At 43.6% G+C, this 23,199-nt stretch overlaps 1 protein-coding gene across 1 annotated transcript in view; it reads right to left on the bottom strand.

The window, feature by feature from the left end:
* Positions 1-23,199, bottom strand: part of CCNK (cyclin K) — a 421,050-nt gene that overhangs the window by 194,517 nt on the left and 203,334 nt on the right. Inside the window, exons 6-7 of the mRNA XM_044074606.1 lie at positions 15,692-15,749; positions 15,061-15,230 (exon numbers count right to left, since the gene is read on the bottom strand). Of these exons, the coding sequence (XP_043930541.1) occupies positions 15,061-15,230; positions 15,692-15,749 (228 nt within the window). The remainder of the gene's footprint in view (positions 1-15,060; positions 15,231-15,691; positions 15,750-23,199) is intronic.

Raw genomic sequence — 23,199 nt, 5'->3', positions numbered from 1 at the left:
TCCCAGTCTACAAATGTCAAATAAATAAATAAATAGATAAACAAATAGTCTTGTGGACAGACTGTTTTGTCCAGGTAAAATCTGAACAGCCTATGCACATCTAGTGAGTGCAACATTCTCTCTCTCTTATTCTTAGGATTTGGGAAGATGGTAGGGGGACTGATGATCTGATTGAGAGATGGTGCATTTGCCTGTTTTGGTATAAATGAGGGGATGGCCCTCAATGGCAATCTGTCCTTATGAAAAACAAGAAACAAAGGGGATGCCACCATAGCCTGGAGCTCAGAGACTCGTCTAGCTGATGTAAGGACTACTAGAAAAATGGTTTTCAAAGTACAGAACTTGTGAGCAGCAGAGGCTACTGGTTCAAAAGTAGGGAGAGTGAGTGTTTGAAGAATGAAGTTGAAGTCCCAAGTAGGTGGAATAACTTTACTATGTGGTTTTATGTGGAGTACACTGTTCAGGACCCGATTGACCTCTAGTCTAGACAGAAAAGGAGGGCCAAGAGGTAAGCAAATAGCAATGGCAAAGAGGTATGCCTTGGTTGAGGAATATGCCAGGCCAGCTTTTACAAGCTCACATAAATAAGACAGGATAGTGAGGTACCTGATTGTACAGGGTTCTGTCCATGACTTTGACACCAAATTGAAAATCTTTTCCATTTAGATATGCAAGATTTCCAGGTTGTAGTTTTCCTTGCCTCCTGAAGAACCTGTAACAAGTCCTCAGAAAATTGCCATCTTAAATGGATCAGAATACTACCATCCATAGTGTGAGGTCAAGAGATGATAGACTGTGGTGAAGACTGGGGTGAAGAAAACAGCCCTTGTGTTGTATGGTGATGACCCTGGCTAGGTGGTAGAGATGAAGGAACCAATGTTGCCTTGTCCAAAAGGAGTCACCAGTAAGATTTTGTCTCTCTCTGGATCTTTAGTAAGACTTATGGAAGAAGTAGAAGAGGAGGAAAGCGTAGAGGAACTTTCTTTTCTAGTGAAAAGACATGGCATCCATTTTCCATGTTTGAGGGCAAGGAGTTCTGGTGCAAAAAAGAAGAAATTATTTGTTGTGGACGGGGGTAGATAAATCTATCTGCTGTATATCCAATTAGTGGACTATATCTAGGGAGACCTCTCTGTTCAGGATCCATTTGCTATGGTCTTCCCCGCTTAGAATCTGCCAGGAAATTGCCATGCATGTAAATGTAAACAGTCTGGAGGGACATATTTCCTTTTCTAGTTTGATCCCATGTCACAAGAGCTAATTGGCATAGCCGGTAAGATCTGGTGCCCCCTGCTTTTTTACACACTATGTAACTGTAATGCTGTCTGTAAAAATTCTGAGTGGTCCTAGGGCTTAACAGTGGGAAAATTCCTTCAGGGCATGAATTCATGCCCACTTCTCCTTCAGGTTGATGTGCTTTGACATAAGATTTGATGGTCGTTAACCCTGAGCTTTCAGGGAGCCCGTAATTGTTCCCATGTAATGTCTGAAGCATCTGTGTGCAAGCACTGTTGCGATGTCTCCAGTTTGAAAAGTAGGCCTGAATTATCATGTTATCCACCACTGGATTTATTTCTTCAAGCAGGGGAGAACAGGAATGTGTGCATCCAAAGGATGGGAATGTTGGTACCAGATGGATTTCAGATACCAATGGATCTTTCTCATAAGGAGTTTAGCAAAGGGGGATGACAACTATGGTTACCATCACTAACCCAGGTGTCTGGTGGATTTCTCTTGCAGTGCAAGTCCGAAGAGGTAGAAAAGATTTAACTAAGTGCAGAAACTCTGCAACTTGTCTACAGGCAGGAAAGCCTGCAGGAGCTTGGCGTCTAATATGCAGACCAAGAAGACCAGGTCTTTGGTTGGTTTCAGAATGAATTTCTGGAAACTGATCACGAACCTAAAATTTTGAAGTAGGGGACATGGTGAAGATGAGGGAAAATAGAAGTAGGGGACACGGTGAAGATGAGGTGAAGTAAAAGGATATGTGGAGAAGATGCCTGTATTAGCAGGCTGTCCAAGTATGGGAACATTTGCATTACTTAAGTCCTGCTGAAGGCTGTGATAGGAGCTAGACACTTTGTGAAAACCCTGGGACAGGTCAAAAGTCTAAAAGGCAAAGAAAGCAGAGAAATGAAAGTGTGATGAGCACGGAGAAATCCTCAAACATTTTGTAAGTAAGATGGATCGGAATGGGGAGGTAGGTGCCCTTTAGATCCAAGGACTCAAAACAGGCCTGTGATAGAATGAAGGGAAGAAGGGTTGAGAGAGAGCGAAAGAAAGAAAGAAAGAGAAACAGTATTTTGAATGAGGGGACTTGGTACAGTATTTGAGGATGGACAGATGCAGTGAACCCTTTTCTTACACATACTGTTGAGGTATTAGCTCTATTTTGTCTTGTTCAAATAATGCTTGAATGATGGGTGGAAAAAGATTTGTCTGGTTGGGATGTCGAGGAGGGCTGCCCTTGAATTGAATGTCATTCTGTAATCATGCTGAATAAGGGCAAGAACCCATTTGTCTTTGGCAATGAGCTTCCTATTCCCCATAGATGAGTTAAGTTTTCTGGCCAGAGGGAAGAGAAGGACCGAAGGGAGAACAGAGTAATCGGGCTGACTTGTCTGGCTTGAGAGGCCTCCCAGATTTAGAGTCCATGTCAGAGTTGTCTTGGAAACTTTCCTTGGCATTTTCTTGGTCTAATGAGAGGGCCCAGAATCCCTACAGGCAAAGGAAGTAGGTTTTGCAGGGTAGTTTCTCTGGTATCTAAGAAATGAAGTAAGAAAAATATGTTTGCAATCTTTCATTATCTTCTCCTGCTTTTGTATAGCTTTAAACAGGCTGGCTGCATTAGGGCCAAATAAAAGAACCCTATTCAAAGGTGAATCTAGCAGTTTTGCCTTAATAATCTCAAGCAGGCCTGACAGCACAGCCATACATACCAACCTGTATCATATCAGGTGTTCTGCCTAGCTACCATCACCATGACCTGTTGCTTACTACTTGTTCCTTCTATATTCACCAAAATAGACAGCAAGTATACAGTCATTTGTATTGGATAGCTTAGGGCTCTGAAGGCTAGCATGAAAGGAGGTGTAAACTTTCTTCTCCAGTCTATCTGTCCTTATCTGAGGGAAGGGCACTAGAAGCAAATAGGAGTTTTGAAGGCTTGTCAGAATTGGTGAGAGTGCTGGGTTAAGACATTTTCAATATCAAGATTAAAGAGGTCTGATGAAATATGCTCCATAAACTTTACATATGAGGCTAGTGAGACTAATAGGACTACAGATACCAAGGGTCATGGTTGGGCCACCCTTGTGTAACAGTACTACGACTGTTTTGGGTCTTTTCCAAGCTTCAGGAATGTTATCAGTGGCAATGCTTAGAATAAAAACGTTAACTAGGGACTCAGGCTATATTTTGCACTGACAATGAGGCAATCTGGTATAATATCAGGACCCATGGATGAGGTGTTCTTAGCTTTTGACGGAATTGAAAGAAGGGCATTGTTAAGCATGTGAAGTTTGTGGGATAGCTATAACTGTAGGTGGAGTAACATTTGCACTAAATTTATCAGCTAGAATATTAGCCATTTCCATTGGGTTACAGTACACTGCATTGTTGTGGACTAGCTAAGAACATTGCTGAGTATTAATTCTTTACTTCCCAACAAAGATGAACAAAGATTTGTAGTTATTTTTGACTCTATTGGCAATTTTAAGTTCATACTCCACAGTGAGCTACCTAATGGCTCCCTTAAGCTCTTCACTAGTTTGCTTAAGAGTGCTTTTAAAGTAGGTTGGATGAGATCTCTTGCAAGTATTAAGCAACAAGTATTCCACTAAAGGGGGTGTGTGTTTACATTTCTCATCATATTTGGTGCAGACAGGGACTGCATTATCAGAACTACTACTACTTACTACTTAAGTGGGAGTAGAAGTCAGATGCACAAGCAGCAGCTTTAGCAATAGGGTCCAATGGAGGATTATAGTGGGATTTACTTACATCATCAAGTAACTTTTAGTTATGTACTTACCATAACTTTAGATGTATGGGATCCATCTCGCCTACATTCTCTACAGATGGTTCGGAGCCGATCCTCGGCTCCGACTCGGCCGCTATACAATAGAACGCAGTCTCTTATTGGCTGAGTTACCTCATATCCCAGGATGCACCACTACCACTTCCCCAGATCTTGTTTGTCCGCACTCATGCTCACAGAAACATACTATTGTTATAACATTCTCAGGTCTTTCAAGAGAGGAAAGAAGTTCAATTTCGGACCGTCCGGTCTCTCCTGGTCTACGAGGCAGGGGGAAGGAGGGTGGGTTATTAGGAATGTAGGCGAGATGGATCCCATACATCTAAAGTTATGGTAAGTACATAACTAAAAGATGTAATGTGATCCTATCTCGCCTACATTCTCTACAGATGGGACAGCGTCCCTAGCACCTAATTCCTGGGTGGCTCACTGGAAAACACTCCTGAGAACTGTGGAACCGAAGGAAGCTCGACCCCTGGATGCCACATCTAATTTGTAGTGAGAAATAAAGGTGTGTGAAGATGACCACATGGCAGCCGCACAAATGTCACTAATAGAGAGCTTGGAATGAAAAGCTGCCTTAGTGGCCATAGCCCTAGTAGAATGAGCTTTCACTGGAACTATAAGTTCCTTATTTGAGATGAGATAAATATGATTGATACAGTCCCTGATCCACTTGGCAATAGTGACTTTTGTGACGGCTTTGCCTAATCTATTATCCGAAAAGGACACAAACAGTTGATCTGATTTTCGTGCTTTGTGTGTCCTATCCAAATAGAAACGTAATTGTCTGTGTACATCCAAGCTGTGAAAGGTATATTCAGCTCTATTCGAATACTTAGGGAAGAAGACGGGTAGCTCTAGAGATTGTTGTAAACAAAAGTTAGAACAAACCTTTGGTATAAAAGATGGGTTTGGTCTAAGAGATACTCTATCCTTGTGAAATACAAAGTATGGTGGTTTAACACATAGGGCTTGAAGTTCTGAAACTCGTCTGTCTGATGTAATAGCAACTAAAAGGGCAGTCTTCCAAGAAAGGAATTTTAGATCACAGGTTGCTGCCGGCTCAAAGGGGGATGAGGTTAATGCACCTAATACCACGTTAAGGTCCCACGGAGGTGCAGGTTGAGATATAGGGGGTTGTAGAAGCCAAGCTCCTTTAATAAAGGCTTTGCACAACTTGTTGCTCATTAAAGGAGGTTCCACACTCTCATGAAAATTGGAAATAGCCGCCACTTGCACTTTGATGGTAGACACTGAGCAACCTTGGTTGAATAGGGAAGCTAAAAACTTCAGTACTTCTGACACGAGGCTGTCATCGGGTCTAATCCTCGGAGTTGGGCCCAAATAGCAAACCTCTTCCATTTATTGCTATATATCTTTTTCGTAGAAGTCTTGTGGGCCGAAGACAAGATGTGCATGACTTCAGGGGCGAAAGAATGGCTCCTAACTATGGTTGGAAGAGGAGTAGCCAGGCTGCTAACTTCAATGAATGGAGGGACTGATGGAGCTGTCCTGACTGATGCGTCAAAAGGTCTGGAACTTGGTCCAGGAACCAAGGACCCTCCAATGCATATTTGTGAAGAAAGGGGAACCAGACTTGTCGAGGCCAGTATGGGGCGATTAATATCATTTTGCTTCCCAAGCGAATCGCCTTCTGAATCACCTTGGGGAGAAGGGGAACCGGTGGAAAGGCATATAGCAGACCGGAGGGCCAAACGTGGACTAGAGCGTCCTTGGAGATCTCCCCCGGAACTGGGGTGAGAGTGAAGAAGTGCTGGCATTTCGCGTTGAGGGGACTTGTGAAGAGATCGCAACAAGGAACTCCCCATCTCGTGAAAATCTGCGCTACCACTCTGTTGTTCAAGGACCACTTGTGAGGGGAGAGAATAGTTCTGCTCAGTCTGTCGGCTATCACGTTGGATTTCCCTGGAATGTGCATTGCCACTACGAAACGCTTGGTAGCAATCGCCCAATCCCATACTCTCATGGCTTCTCTGCAAAGGGGGTAGGACCTGGTCCCTCCTTGCTTGTTTAAGTACCAGACTACCGACATGTTGTCGGACTAAATGGCAATCGTACCCTGGGGGAGGTGATCGTGCAGTGCTTGCAACGCTAAAAGCACCGCCCTCATCTCCAGGATATAGTGCCACGTGCCTTGGACCGACCTGTCCAGATAATGTCCCCCCCACCCTGTATGGGAGGCGTCCGTAGTCAACATGGCAGAGGGGAGTGGGGGAACGAAGGGTCGCCCTAGATTCAGGTTGGAGGAGAGAAGCCACCAACGAAGATCCTGTTTGCACATGTCTGTGATCAATATGTGGTGACTGAGGGGAAGGTCTTGATAAGACCCCTGGACTGATAGGAGCCACTGGAGTATCCTCATGTGCAACCTTGCCAAGGGGACCAGAAGAATGGTGGCTGCCATGGAGCCCAACAGCTGTAGGACCATTCTCGCTGGAGCACGACATCTGAGGAGCAGTGCCTGAACCTGAAGCTGGAGCGTCGCTATCCTTTTCGCAGGGAGATAGACTCGCATCTGCCTTGAGTCTATTTCTGCACCAATAAACAGAATACGCTGAGATGGCAGCAATACAGATTTTGACCAATTGAAGGTGATTCCTAAGGAGTTGCCTAGTGTGATAGTGGCTGCTAGGTTTTCCAAGAGTAGATGCCTGGAGGTGGCAGTTAGGAGCCAGTCGTCTAGGTATGGAAACACCTGGAATCCTAGACTTCTCAGGTGAGCAGTCACCACCGCCAAACATTTGGTGAACACCCTGGGGGCTGTGGTGAGACCAAAGGGCAGTGCTCGGAACTGGAAATGACTGTCTCCTAGGCTGAAGCGTAAGTGTCTCCTCGACGCCTGATCTATCAGAATGTGATAGTAGGCGTCTTTGAGATCTATGGAGCACATCCAAACACCTTTCTCCAAAAGCGGGAGAATGGATTGCAAAGTGACCATCCGAATTTGGACTTTTCACAAATCGGTTTAGTTTGCTGAGATCCAAAATGGGTCTCAAGTCCCGGTCTTTTGGCACCAAAAGAATCTTGAGTAAGTCCCTGATCCGGCCTGGTCTGCGGGGACAGGTTGGATGACCCCTTTTTGAAGCAGCTTTGATATTTCGTTGGCTGCATGATCCCGTTGACTGGGTGGCGGGTCCGGGATTCTTTGGACTGGTGGAGGGGGTTGAGCAAAGGGAATGGTGTAACCTCCGGCGATGATTCGAAGCACCCATTGGTCCTGAGTAATATTTTCCCAGGCTTTTAGGTGTCTCGAAAAGCGACCCCAGACTGGCTCCGGAGCTGCACAGTCGGGTACTCCTTCAGGGATGCTGGAAGGAGGAGGAGCCACGAAAGGACTCGCGGTCTCCAGTGTTGCGGGGGCCTCCGCCGCCTCTGGGACGGCATCTCCCTGAAAAATTTCCCCCTCCTCTGCCTCTAGAAGGGGAATCGCTCTGCTGCGACGAGTAAGGCTTTTGAGACTTACGGAACCACATTTTCCCTCCTCTTCAAGCCTTGGGATAAGGTCTGAAGGGAGTGGAAAACCGGGCTCCTACGGCAGTTAAAGTCTTACCCTCTTGTTCGCAGCGAGTCAATGTGTCCTTCACCTTGGGTCCAAACAGTGAGGACCCATCAAAGGGGGCGTCGGCAAAGGAAGACTTAAAGGCCTCTGCAAAGTGACACAGGCGTAGCCAGGCTTGTCTCCATAGAGCAACACCTGTTCCAGCCGCTCTACTCGCTCCTTCGGCCGCATAAGAAATAAGCCTCATGGACGAGTTAGATAATGAAGATAGGGTAGCCAACTGGGAGTTAACCGTCTGGGTCAACTGCTCAGATAAGTTACCAGAGAGGGTATCCGAAAGCTCCTTAATCAGATCCCTCTGTAGTCTGGTGAAATGTGTCAGGTAATTCAGAGACCTTAATGTAAAGGCCGCTGAAGAAAGGGTATGCTTGCCGTACCGATCCATGCTCCTAGACTCTTTATTAGGAGGATGGATGGATGTCGAAGCCTCTGCCACATCTTGTTGGGTGGCAGATGCCACCACCATAGCATCTACAGCCACGCCCTTTGAAAGAAAGTCCTTATCCGGGGGAGCCGAAAGGAATTTATTGGGGCGAGCTGGCACCGGTTCAACAGAATGCGGGTGTTCCCACACCCTTCGAGAGATCAAATCCAGAAGCTCATCGAAGGGCGGAGACACCCAGGAGGCGGAGGGCTGAGCCCCGAAGGCCTTGAGGAAAACCGACTCCTCAGCAGAAGGGGGTTTGGACTGCCAGTCGCCTCGTTGCTTGAGGATCTCCAAGATGTCCGCAAAGGAGACATCTTCCGAGGACGACTTTGGGGACCCCTCCGCATCATCGAGGTCAGTATCCGAGGTGAGAGACTCATCAGGGGAGTCGACGTGTTTCCTCTTACACTGTTTCTTCCTGGGAGGTTCCTCCGAAAGCGTGTCGGAGGGACCTCCAGGAAGAAGGGAACCCTCAATGGGGGTAACCTCAGGCCCAGGGGCTCCGCTGTCGTGAGACAGGGGGATTGCAAAGGCGCCAGTCTCCATGCCCAGGGAAGGTGGTGGTGAAATGGTAGAAGTGGCCACAGAGGATTTGGCCAAGGCACTCCTCATGGCCTCGAAGGCTGGACCCCCAGAGTCCTGGGATGGTTCAACCCCCGAGACCACAATGGCAGTCGGAACCCCTGCAGCCGACGCACCGAGAGGGAGGCTCGGAACCGAAAGGATCGGGCCCAAAGCGTCCCCCCCGGGGCCGACAGAGGAGGTCCGCGTACTGAACCCCGACCCAAGGGACGGGGTTGGAGTTAGAGTCGGAACCGACCCGATAACCTCCACCGGTTCCACCAGCACCGACTCCAACGGCGCCGAAGCTGTTGGAGGAGGAATCGATGTAGCAGGATGGGAGATCGGCTCCAAAGCCAACTGGGCTGGAGCCGAGATCAACTTTGTAAAGACTGGAGACTGAAAAAGCCTTTGGAGCACCCTGTCTAAGTCCGAATCGGACATCCTCGAGGACCGAGAAGAGACCGACCGGGTCCGAGTCGACTTCTCCGCCGGCTCCGAAAGACTGGGGGACCAGCTCCGTAATGGTTCGAGAAGTATCGGCGCCGAGGGAGACTCCTCGACTCCAAAACCAGAGGAGTCGAAGCTGGAGACATCGAGGCAGACCGTTCCGCCCTCGGCTCCGAAGTCCGTGGAGCCGACGGAGAAGCCTGCCGAGACTTTTTTGCTGCCGGATCCGACAGGCTGGTCGGAGCCGAAGACTTTTTCTTTCTCGATGGTGAAGAAGAAGAAGATAGGGCTTCCTCAAAGGAAGGGGTAATAAGCCCTTTTAAGATCAACTTATTTTTCCTCTCTTGGAGGACGCGAGAGGAAAAAGCGTGGCAAACGCTACAGGACTCCTGAAGATGCTTCGGGCCCAAACAGTAGACACATAAAGAATGGTCATCGGTGATAGACATTTTATAACTACATTTAGCACACTTTTTAAAACCTGATGGTCTATGCTCTTTAGACATGGTTATATAAACAATAAACACCGACTACCAAAACAAAGTTAGTACAAGACAACCTAGACTCTAACTTAAACGCCTAGGGTAGGGCTAGGCCCCTCTAACTTAAACGGGACCGTTAATTACCACAAAAAAAACACAATTTACCACAAGAAAATATCAAAAACCAATCACACAACAACAATAGCTGTTAAAACAGCTTTTGGGTAAGTTTTGACTAAAATTCAGACAGAAAAATTTCTGACTAAAGATACTTAGCTCAGCCAAGTCCGAGACCACGTCTATGCTGAAAAGCGGCAAACGAGATCTGGGGAAGTGGTAGTGGTGCATCTTGGGATATGAGGTAACTCAGCCAATAAGAGACTGCGTTCTATTGTATAGCGGCCGAGTCGGAGCCGAGGATCTGCTCCGAACCATCTGTAGAGAATGTAGGCGAGATAGGATCACATTACATCTAAAGATTTGCTTTTGAGAAGTTCCTAAACACAGAGGTATTTACAGAGGAAGTACTACCAGTTTTAAAGAAAAAGGCCATTAATGTATGGTCTGGTTAAATGATATCTAATGGCCTTGTTGAGCCACTCTCTACTAGTGGCCCTGGCATAGGTGCTCCTGCTGCTTTAAACTTTTGGGAGGTTTCAGTTAACCAGGAGAAGTTATCTCCTGTCCCAGGTAAGAGGACAGTCTTTACTGTCAAAGAACAGGTAACTTCTCAGTGCCCGTTTCTTCTGCCAGCAGAAAGCAATGCAGCAGTGAGTCTAAATTCATTATTCTTGTCCTTCTTGGGTTGTAGCACAGCCACAATCTTCAGTCCCATTTGCATATTTAAAAATGCAGAAGTTACACAAGGGTGTCACTGAATTTCAAACTGTCATGCCCCAGCAAACGTACTATTCTTCTCAGACCATTGTCACTGGACTCTGCAGTGCTGGCCAATTCCTAGAAGCTTCACAGTGGTCCTTCCCATCCTGCAGCAGAACTTTATACAGGGCATGACTACAGATGTTTTAACAGAGGGTTCAGGAATCTAGCTGGGCTTCTCTTGCATTCAAGGAAACAGCAGCCCTAAGAAGCAAAGGGTCATCTCACAGAAATAATGGTAGCAAGACCGGGAATGCTTATGGTGAGGGAATTAGTACAAACAGATTAAGAGGGTGCCAAAACACAACCAGAGGAGATTCCTCTGAAGAAAATCAATCAGCAACATAGTTCTGGAAAGATCTCAATGGGCCTTCCTAACGCAAAAGATTTTGCAAATGGGTAAGAAGAGCATAGCTGACCAAGGCAAATACTCTTTTTATATCTACAAATAAAGTCCCAAACAACAGAAAGGTGAGAAATATGTTGATAAGTACATCAAAAGCTAAGCATAGTAGACTTAGGGGACAGATACAATGCACATCAATTGAAACTGTGGATTCACTTAAGGAACTGGCTAAATAAGTATAGCCGGCACTGAATTTTTCTAATCATATCAACCAAATGATTAATCAATCCATCCATCCACCCACAATCCTTTTCCCCCCGTTTCTGCACATGGGGTCAGGGTATCACTTTACAAGTCACTCATCTACAGCCAAGGTTTACACTGCCAAGTGGCTAGTCCTGCCAATGATAAAACTTCAGGCTGTATAGCAAGATGTATATGGTCTAGGAATTCAGAAATTATAAAATATTTGTAAGTTACATTAGACCCAAACTAAAGGATGGAATAATAATAATAATAATAATAATAATAATAATATGGAAACCTCATAAGAAAACTTATTTAGGTACACTGGACATTTAGAGACAACTACCTCTGAGAAAGTTTTGGGTTAGCAAAGATTAGCACAGAATCATCAGATAACCTGTAAGATTATATAGGAATGAGCAATGTACTAATTGGTTCTCACAGAGCAGCTGTATGGAACAGACTAATAAACTATATTAAAGCAAGCAGCAGTTTACATATTTTAAAGAACAACTTTGACACTTACTATGGGGATGACCATTTTGATATAATGCAGGCTAGAAGGGCATTATTGCCCCTGCCTGAAATACTTACATGCATGTATATTACTAAGCACAAAGTGACCTGGAGATCTGTAGTAAATGTACTAAGACCTAGTTTTGTGAACAATTTTTTATTTGGGGGGGGGGGGGGGGAGTTGAAACACACACAAAAAAGAGGCAACTAACAGTTCTAATTTGTTGCTTAAGTTAATTTTTATTAGAACTAGACAGCAGAAAAGAAAGGTACAAGTGGTTTTGTGGGAACCTTCATATACACACCGCTGAGGTAGCATACTACAGGTACCTTTTGGGTATACTTACTCATGAGAAATGTCACCTGTCACATCAGTTTCATGTGTTCTACCTACTGCAGTAGATTTCCTTACAACATGTAGGTGAACTATCTGCCTGAAAATATCTATGGCAATAAATTTCTAATTTCAAGTTCTGCTTTGAAAGGCATTCCATAGAAATACCCATCTTCCAACCCAATCCAAACTAGAATAACAGTCATATGGTGAGGTCACCCAGTTTTACACTGAGTAGCTAACATTGCATGGTAGCAGCTCTGAAGCTACAGGCAATGTTGTACTATCAAATACACTGCACGCAGAATAGCCTTTTTTGACGGTTGGATAGAGTTTAAATGGTACCATGGACACTACTTCAAATGTGGAAAGGCTTGATCAGACAAAATATATACATAAATCCATCTCCTGAAGGTCTACGAAGAAAAGCCAAACACAGGTGAACAAACTGACCTGGACTGTCAGCACAGATTAATCCAGGATGCCTAGTAAAACTCAGTGGAATGTAACCATAATTTAAGAACATCAAAAATTTAAGTCCGAATGAGGGAATGTATGGTAATTAGCAGTGCCACTTTTTTGACAAAGACCCATGACCACAATGAATGGTACCACTGACATTTCTGGAAAAGACCTCAATGATGATTTTGCACAAAAAGCTAAACTGGACTCTGGATAACTGGCCCAATGAATCAAACATTGCACAACAGCAACTGTGCTATCATTCAATACAGAACAGTTAATCATTACTGGAGGCAAAAATCAGCATACTGGGCTGATGTAGGAGGTGGCAGTGCTTCTGACTGAAAATGTATAAATCAACAGCACAGTACAAGTAAAACAGCCAAATATCCCTACAGTGCAGAAGTAACTTTAGGACAGTCATCATCGGTAATCAGCCTGTACAGACTCTGGTGGGCTACAAACAGCCAAAGCATATGGTCCAAAATGGATAAAAATTGAGTCAAAGGACAGAAGCAAGAACATACACTGACTAGCTTGCTGCAGCAAAACAAATGTGTTTATTTTCATTGCTGACAACAAGGTATGGCTAAGGGTCCAGGCAGAGTGTCAGGCTAACAAAGTATATTTCAGCTGTTTACCAGCTCTTCTTCTCAGCTGTGTCTGTCAGTTAGGCATCTCCTGTTGTAGCTGCATCTCCTAAAAGAATCCTGTTGCTAGCCTCAGACACAGGGAAAGCAATAAACTGTTATTTAAAACAAAGCCTCAGCAATGGACATCTTCCACAGTGTACAGGCTATAATTCTGAACAAAAAAAAAATATATACAGGCAACTGAAACTAAAGCAGCAGGCATAGCACCTGAACAGCCAGCCAGGAAAGGAAGGGATGACTGGCCAGTGGCAAACTTCTTTATGGGGAGTGGGTATGAGGGCTTACGATGTTCTGCAGAATGGACAGTGAAGGTGAAAAGATGCATCATTGAATGGAAAACAGAAAGTAGCACCTACATGCACAACTATTAAGTAAGCATGAAGAATGTCACAGAGACAACAAGGTCAATATTTGTACACCTAACATGCAAGAATACAAGAAAAGCAGGAGAATTAATGAAAAAAAACCCCAGCTGTATCTGATGCAAGAATCTTGTCTCTCAGTATTTCAGCAATAAGAATCCATCACAGAAATGCCAATATCTCCTGGAAATGGGAAGTGGACTCCCTAAGAGTGATGGGAGGTAGTATGCAGGTAAGATAGAAGGACATACATGGGTCTCAAAGTATTTGGAATGGAGATACAAGGCAGCTGATGGAAAGCACCAGAAAATATAAAGCAACAAGTCTGCAGTTAAAGCCCACTAGACATCCTGCATAGCATGCATCATACCTCTCAACTGTCCCTGATTTCCAGGGACGTCCCTGACTTTGCCTCCAGAATTTAGCTGTATCCCTCTTAATCCCTCCTAAAACTGCTGACTCTTGCAGGAAAGTTGGTGAATTATACTCATAAAATAATGGCAGTAATTAAGAGTTACAGATTTCTTTTATTTCACAAAATGTATATTAATCAACATTCTTTTATTCTGCCAATGTCTCAAGTTAATAGTAGTAATATTTTAAAAATGATCCTGATTGTCCCTGAATTTTTCTGCGTTTGTCCCCAGTTCTGTTAAATATGTCACTGATTATTTGAGAGCTATGTGCACTACACATACAGCATAAAGGACATGAAAGCAAATGCATACATGAGTAAAAGTGAAAACAATCCTCTGCATATTTTTTTAATCAGCCATCCACCTGATTGTTCTCACCCCTTGTCTACTTGCAATTAAGAACTCTCTTCTCCTGCACAAGGGGAATTGAACCTTGTTGGGACTAGATGGGGCTAAATGGATTGGCTGAAAACAATGAGAATAAAATGGCCAATGGGGGATGGGGCAGAGAACTGGTCAGAAGTTAGTCTGCAGCAAGACTCCCACACCAAAATAGGACCAAAGGAGTCGCAAATTAAAAACAACAATGCACTTTAAACAGCAACAAAGGAAGATGAGAAATTATGATAAAGACAGCATTGGAATCTGAAATCTTACATTAAGAGGTGGGTCTGCATGGTCTATAGCCAGCAGACAACGGATAAAGCAAAACTGGCCTAGTCTCAGATTTCTTTTTTTTTGCATGGCACAACAGTAATACAATACTGAAGTATCCAACAAGAAGCATTCAACAAGTAAAAAGGCTGGAAAGGCTCTTCTCTTCATTCTTTCCCCCATTTAACTTACCATAAAGATGGGTTTCATTAATCCTTTGCCTACATATGAAGGTGAAACAAGTGAAAAGGCTACAGCATCAAATAGGGGAACTAAAGAAAAAAGTGCATTTTTTTCTGCTGCCTTCCTTGTGGGCAGGTTTGTAGGGGTTCTAATAACATACTGAGAAAGAAAACAAATCAGAGAAGCAAACCGACAGTCTTAAATAAAATGAGCATTAGAAGCCCAACAACAGAAAAGCATGTTACAGGAATTGTTCGATGAAGTTTTTTATGCTCACACATCATGTGACCTGGAATCACTATCTTAGCTAGATAACTGCAGACACTTCTTTAGCTTTGGTTATATGTCAGAAATGTAACCAGTCACACCGGTTCTTTGCATGTCACCTATCGTCACACACTTTTTTACAATATATTAATGAATCATCTATTTGAAAGATAAAAAAAAAAAAAAATACTCTTTCGTACCCTCAAGTAGTTCAACAGGTACATCATGAACAAACTGCTCCCACCATCTCTTGTACAGAGGCTTGGATGTCCATTCCTGGATCTCAAATTTGCATAAACGACCTGCTAGGTACATCACTGCAACAGCTACAATCTCTGGTTCCCACTGCAGGGACAACGTTGTGCAAAGACTGAAAACAAATTAAAAAGTACAAGTTGAGCCACAGTAACTTACATGACATAACAGATCACCAGTACATTGTACTTAAGAGTTACCCAAATCAGCCTTATGATCATCCCTCATGTACAAAACCTATACTCAAAAAACTTACAGTATTACAAACATCTGTCATGAACATACCCACTTAAAAATCAGTTCCCTGTACTTCCATTTAAACATTTGTTAATGTTAATTTTACACAGACTAAACAACTATGAATTGCTGGCTGCATACATATTAAATTAAATATGGCTATAGAATACACTTTGAAAAATGAATGAACTATAGTAAAACCACAAGTTAGTTTAGTGAGCACACTAAAATTATATACATACATGATTAGAAGGCCCAAAGTACAATGACAGTAGAAAATGCCAGATGTTGTTACTAGTAAGAACAATGTAGACAAAGTAACCAGTAAAGGAACATTACCTATCATTTACAAATGTCCATGCCATTTGTACCAATTTCTGGATTTTATTCTTATCACCTTCAAGAGAAACAAGAATTAACATGTTAAAGATTTTAAATAAACATATGTTAAAAAAAAATAAAGCAAATGGGTCATTGAAATCCATTAAAGATCACAAAAATAAGCTTTTGTATTTAAACCAAATCTATTTACTTACCATGTCAGACTTTCACAATGCTTGTCTATTCAAGTCACCAGCAGGACTAAAATTTTATCTATTTACACTCTGTTGACCGGGTTAGTCCCACAAAGCCAACAGCCTCAACCAGGCTTAAGAACTCCTCCTTTAGTTCCCATAATGCATGGTGCCATCAAGTTGCCCTTTCCAAAAGCAGAATTAAAAATCCTACAGCCATGACCTTGGCTTTGTGGTGCATAAGGATAAAGTTCTGTGACCTAGATGACCTGATATCGAGGAGTGTAATGGGAAGCTAGAACAGTCAAGAGGAGAAGGTTAACACCCACACTACACCTCAAGCAACACATAGCCCTTCTAAACCTGCACCACCAACACCCACATATAGCAACACTAAATCCAAATATGCAGAGGCCCTTAACTGTAACCTGCCCAAGCAACAAAGACCTCTGAAGCTGAAACGCAAACAAACACCAATCACAACCAATGTGTCACATAGTTCACAACACCAGTGTGCCACCCAGCAACAGCCCCTAAGGCAAGACAATGTACCTAACACTTTAGTCATAGGTGACTCTATAGTCCGGCACACTGATGTCCCTCTCACCAGGTTGAATAAGGAGAAAATTACAGTCAGCTGCCTGTCGGGTGCCAGGATCCGCCACATAACGCATGCACTCAAGTCACTCCACAACAAGTACAAATATGACTCTGTCATTGTCCATGTTGGAGTGAATGACTTGAGACGTACCTCCCTGGACTACATGAAAAGAGACATGGAAGAGCTCTCGGATCATGTGGCCCAGGCAGGTATAACCCTAGCCCTGAGTAGCATCCTGCCTTCGCCCAGAATGATACCACAATATAAGGATAAAATGATTGACTTCAACAATTGGCTAAGCTTATGGTGTCATTCAAAGGGGATCCAGTATCTGTCTGCCTGGGATGACATGATTGACAGACCACGATGCTTTGCCAGAGATGGTCTGCACCTGTCGCCCTGGGATTCAGGTTACTGGCTAAGGCTCTTGCCACCCCTATAGTGCCTTTTAGGCAAACTTCAAAGGACAAAACCACCACCGTAACAGGTACAAGCATGCAAAATCTGAAGGTAATGCTACTCAATGCTAGAAGTCTAAACCTCAAAATGCACTCTCTCGAGGCACTCCTAAAAATGGAGAACATCGATATCTGTACAGTAACTGAGACCTGGTTCAAGGCTCCAGAGAGCACCCCTGCAATACCAGGCTACAACTCTTACCACACTTTTCGGCCACCAAACCAGGACCGAAACACTAAAGGTGGAGGAGTGTCAATATTCACCAAGGATATTTACACCACCAGGCTAGTTAGCCAACACAATGTGTCTGAAATTCTCCAAGTGCAACTAACACTAGGTAAGACTGCAATCCAAATTGTAGCTTGCTACAGATCCCCCACCATACCCCAAGATTCTCACTACACCTTTCTAAACATACTGGAAAATATTAAGATAGAACCAAACACCCTAATACTGGGTGATTTTAACTACCCTGCCATTAACTGGGAAAACTACTCCTGTCCCAACACCTTTGCGCAACGGTTCTTGGAATTCATAAATTCCAACGCCCTGGATCAACTAAATCCATAGTCCCACCAGGGGCTCCAATATTCTAGACCTGGTCATTACCAACATGGGAAATCAATGCTCCATACCTATGGTCACCCCCTCGTTAGTCAGGTCTGACCATAAGCTAATCACCCTTAACATCCACATCCCACCCCCCAGTAAAGAAACCACCATAAAAAAACTTCTCCAAAGCCAACTTCATGCTACTCAAGTCAGAAGTGACAAACTTCATGACACCCATGCAGACGGGAACTGAAAGTTCAACTGCTGAATCCTACACTAAGGCACTGTACGAGCACATCCACTCATGCATGAATCGTGCCATCCCAAATAGAACCAAAATGCTCTCATCCAAAAAAGGAAGCCAATCTGGTGGTCCCCTGACATAAACAAACTTTACAACAAAAGGAAGAAACTTTTGCAGAAAAGAGGAAAATCCCAGGATGCAAAAACTCCCTTACTAGCCTCAGTAAGAAACTGAGATGCCTCATAAAATCCTCCAAAGCTAGTTACGAAAATAAAATTGCCAAAGATTCCAAAGACAACCACAAAGCATTCTATAACTATGTCAAGAATCTAAATGGCAATGCTCAGATCTGCTCTGAGCTAAAACAGAATGGCATTAAATATACTGATCCGAAGGATATTGCCAATATCCTGGCAGATCGATTCAGTGCCAACTTCTCCCCTCTCACCCCCTAAATGGCCCATCTCAATACCGGAAGATTGCCAAATTCCAGTAATAACGGCCACACAGGTACAAAACCCACTCTCTAAAGCCAAGAATACAGCATCCATGGGACCAGATGACATCCCGGGCTGTGTACTACATGAACTACAATATGAACTGGCACCTCACCTAAGTGTCATGTTTAATCATAGCCTCACCTCAGGTTTCGTGCCCACTGAGTGGCGCAGAGCTACAGTTATCCCAATCCACAAGGGGGAATCCACCTTGGATCCCGGAAACTACCGTCCCATCAGTCTGACAAGCCTTATCTGCAAGGCCATGGAGCGTATTATCATGGAACTTATAAACAAAGACATTGGTAAACTTCAAACACTGGACCCCACCCAGTTTGGGTTTGTGAAGGGCCGATCTTGTCTCCTGAACCTGATTGACTTCTTTGAATCAGTCTCCAGAGCCATGGACAAGGGTAAGGTGGTCCACACAGCCTATCTAGACCTTGCCAAGGCCTTTGACACCATCCCCCACTCTGGAATCATAGATAAACTTACTAAGTTGGGTATTAATCCCTATGTCACCCAATGGGTTGCTAAATGGCTTACTGATAGAACCCACACTGTAAAAGTAGCCGACTCCAAATCCAGCTCCAGACAAGTGACAAGTGGAGTACCTCAGGGTTCAGTCCTGGGGCGCTCTTGTTTGGCATCTACTTCTCTGAAGTACAGGTCAACACTAAGGGACTCTGGCTAACAAAGTTTGCAGATGACTGCAAACTGGGAGCCATTATTGAATCCCCAAATGATGTGGATACTCTACAAAAGGGCCTTACAGAAACAGATGCTTGGTGCCAGAGCCATGGGCTCAAGCTCAATGCCAAGAAATGTATTGTTATCCCCTTTGGGAAAAAACATGTATCCATGAAATACCATATAGGTGGCAGTACACTAAACACAGAAAGTGTGATAAGAGACTTAGGGACACAGGTGGACAGTGGTCTCACCTTCGATAACCACATCGCCACAACAGTCAGGAAATCCTTCTATGTGGCACACCTCATCACGAAGGGCTTTTCATCCAGAAAAAAGGAGGTCATTGTCCCACTGTACTCATCCCTCATTAGACCCATTATAGAATACAATGTTCCCATTTGGTATGTACCTCTCAAGACATCCGCAACAACTGGAAAGGCCTCAGAAATACCTCACTAAAAGAATCACAGGCCTAAAGCAGATGCCCTACGCTGACCGCCTTAAAAAACTCCAGCTATACTCTGTCGCATATCGTCTACTCAGAGGCGATCTCTGCTTAACATACAAGGCCATGTCAAACCCAGAGCTGTTGGACATGCTACACTTAAAGAAATCCCAATCCCTCAGAGCTACACGCTCCAGGGATCTAAACCTTGTCATCACAATAAACAAAACATGCTGGAGGGATAGGTTCCTGACCCAGAGACTCCCCAGACTCTGGAATAGATTGCCCATACATGTCAAGCAGAGTGCCTCTTTGGACCTCTTCAAGAGGAACCTTGACGATTGGATGGGAGAAAGGAAATTCACCCCAGGGATCACGTCAGTCGCCCTGCTAGACAGGGGTCCAGGAAAGTAAATAATGTGGGAAGAAATAGCCAGGGAATTGTTATGGCTAGGCTTGTATAGGCCCTAGGGCTGATAGCCTAGTACCAACCTATGAACCTATGAACCTAAGAAGGATCAGGAAGGGGTTGGCAAAAGAGGCACAGCACATGTTAGGGCACTCACCTGGGCAGAAAAGCTGTGGTGGGTCTTCCCTCTCCGATAACAAATTGGCCAGGGGGGTGCAGGGGATGGAGTGGTCTGCCCAGCAAGTATTACAGCCCTTACAGAGGGGTTCATGGAGTAGGATATGCATCCATATCAGGGTCAGAAGCTGTCTCTCTGCAGTGATGTGGAGCTCACGTCATCATCTGGGGAGGGGTTAGGCAGCATATTAAAACCTGCCCTAATGGCTGCAGAATGATGACTCTGTGAATGGCTCTCACCTCATGGGGAACAAATGAAATGGGAATAGCTCTTGCCAAATGAAGAATGAATGGGTTGTTTGATCGTAATGAACTGATAAATCAGCAGGCAGTGGAACACCAAAAATAAAATAAATAAATTAATTTAAAAAAAAATCTTATAGTCTTGAAGGTCACTCCTTCAGATCCCTAGGAGATGTTGGGTTGGTATGCTGAAGGGAATGGACATGGATCATGAAAATGCAATGTTAGGACTGCTGTCTCTTATATGTTTCAGTCCATTCACTTCAATGGGACGCATCATGACAGAATACTATGAATAATGGTAGCCTGAAGGTTGACCTGGACCTTAATATTAAACCCAGCTTATAGTGTCTTGGACAAATATAAATATGGAACAGTTTGTTAAAAAAATTAAAGATGTAGTAACAGCCCTAGAAGAATGAGCTTTTGGGACATCTGGCAGGGTTTAGTTATACTTCCAAAAGAAAAGACAATATAGTCAGAAAATCACCTACATAACATAACTTTGGACACTTCGTGATCTCTGCCGATGGCAAAATATATAAAAAAACTGACATATGCAGAAAAATACTGGTAAGTTGATGGGTTAAGTTTAATTTCCATGACTACTTGGGTAAGAGTGGTATTTGTGCATAAATACATATACACTCCATATTTTATGCAAGGATTTAGGGGAAAGGGTTTTATGCTCTGAAACCCTCTTGGGTGATTAACTACTAACAGAAAAAGCGCTTTCGGTACTTGCGTATTATCACAACCAGATTTCTGAAGTTGCATAATTCATGTTAATGGAAAACAAGTATGTCACCATTGAAAGGGGTATGTAAAGAAGTAAGTAGTAGTGTGCCACATCAGGTATGAGGCAGAAAAAGAAAACGGTGAAATTTCATATTCCTCCAAGGTGCACCTCATGTCTTTTGTGAACTCCACAGTGACACTGTGCTGTACAAATCCTGCATTCCAGATTACCGATCATATTTACAGTGCATGAGGTTGTATGGGTACAAACAGGTCACAAAAGGGGTTTTACTGCTTCTTAAAGCCAGGAAAGCACTTACCAACTGCTGTGTCATACACTGAGTACATATCATTACAGAAGAACAACTCAGGGACTGATGTGTGTACACCTCCACAAAGACAGCTACATTTTTAACTAAGTACTTCAGAGTTTTGACTGAATTAACGTGCCTTCTGAGACACCGGACTGTAACAGGTGTGGGTGACAACTGATCACATACCTGCAAACAGAGTTTTCAAAATAAGGGGGTCAGTTTCTCTCAACGAGCCAAGTTCCTGACTCCTTGTCTTGTTGGGAACATCGTGACTTTCATGACTTGTAACATTAAGGACGACTGCAAAGCAGCAGTCAGCTGCATAGGACAGGATGCTACCAGGGAACAGGCATTTTTCCATTATTGCTCTTTCTGTGTGAAAAACAATCTGACACAATAATACTTGCGAGTTTACACACCCCTTGTTAAGCGACATGGTTTCTTCAAACCTGTACAAATTATGGAACTTCGGATATCTGGTTGCAATAATACATAAGTACCGTGCTTTCTTAGACAAGTATTCAACATCAGCTTTGGTTGATGGTTAAGACAGATGTAGTGTTAGTTTCTTTAATATGAGATTCAAATCCCAAGGAAAAATGAGTTCTCTCAGAGGAGATGGCCTTAAAAGAAATGTACCTCTACAAAGGCCTTACAAAGGTTTAATGAAGCTGGCAAAATGGACTGAATTCCCTGGTGAAAATTAGTGATGGTTGCTCGACAAGCCTTTACAGTGGAAAAGCTACAACCTTGATAGAAAATGTCTGCTGCAAATTGCAAGTTTGCTGAAAGTGGATCCAAAAATGTCTCAAGACCTAGTTGGTACACCACAGCATAAATGCTCCCATTTATTTCTGTTAGCTTTTCTGGTAGACAGCTTCTGAACAGTTGTGACGATCTACAGCAGCAATAGATGGTAAGCACAGTTCTTGGCCAGTGAAACTGGGGAAACAGTACAGTTGTGTAAGTAAACTTATTACAAGAGTACACGTTTGAATGATTACTGCTGCAGCAGCCTTAACTACATGGACGTGCAACACTTGTTCCATATGAATCAGTTAGTCTCTGTCTGACTTGAAGTTCTTAACATGGAAAACAGTTTTACTGATTGCTCTGACCTCTGCAAGAAGGGTGTCTGAGGATTTCAATCTCATATTAAAGAAAAACACTACTATATGGATTACATCCGGCACAGAATATAATAGTAGGCCAGCTTCCAAAGCTCAAGGGCACGTTCCACATGCCTAAAATGTCAGTACCTCAAACTGACTGATCTGACTTAAAAGACTGGTTTGGGTGCCAACCCCTTCAGAACTTTCATATCAACAGACAGGAGGAGATTAACCCCTGAAAGGACAAGGCTAGGAATAACACGGCATACATGCCTACACACTGGCATAAACACACCAAAAAGGGAGGGGGGGTAGAGGGAGGGATCATCTACTACACCAGTGATCATCTGAACATCTACTGTTATGGTTAAGTTCAATTTGTACTAATATAATATGTTCTTCATACTGATCACTGCTGCAGTAGCCTTAGCAACATGGGTAAATTACCATAGCTACCTATATTTGGGAGGTAGAAGGAGAATGGTCCAGGAGCACCTGGACAATGGTTCTAGCGAAGCTTGATCTAGCCTAGAGAAGGAATCAAGCTTATAGTGCTTTGTAAAACTACGTACAGAGGACTAAGAATACTTCTCGAATCCAACCTTTTCCAAAATGCCATAGATGAAGCAAAGGCCCTGATAGAGTGGATCTTAACCCTTCCTGGAACAGATTTGTTAAGGTGAGCATATACCCTTAGACAACCACTTGGAAATGGTCCGTTTTGACACAGGTTGATCCTTCTTCCACCTTCACAAAAATTGAACCAACTGATCCCAAAGAACTTAAGGATTTAGTTCTGCCACAACAGCACTAGAGGTCTTTGTGAATGCCCAAGGTACAGAGTATCC

Source organism: Protopterus annectens, chromosome 6.part0, assembly GCF_019279795.1.
Source record: "Protopterus annectens isolate FY-2018-M chromosome 6.part0, PAN1.0, whole genome shotgun sequence".
Lineage (NCBI taxonomy): Eukaryota > Metazoa > Chordata > Ceratodontiformes > Protopteridae > Protopterus > Protopterus annectens.
The sequence above is the reverse complement of the archived record's forward strand: the minus strand, read 5'-3'. Positions and strand labels throughout refer to the sequence as shown.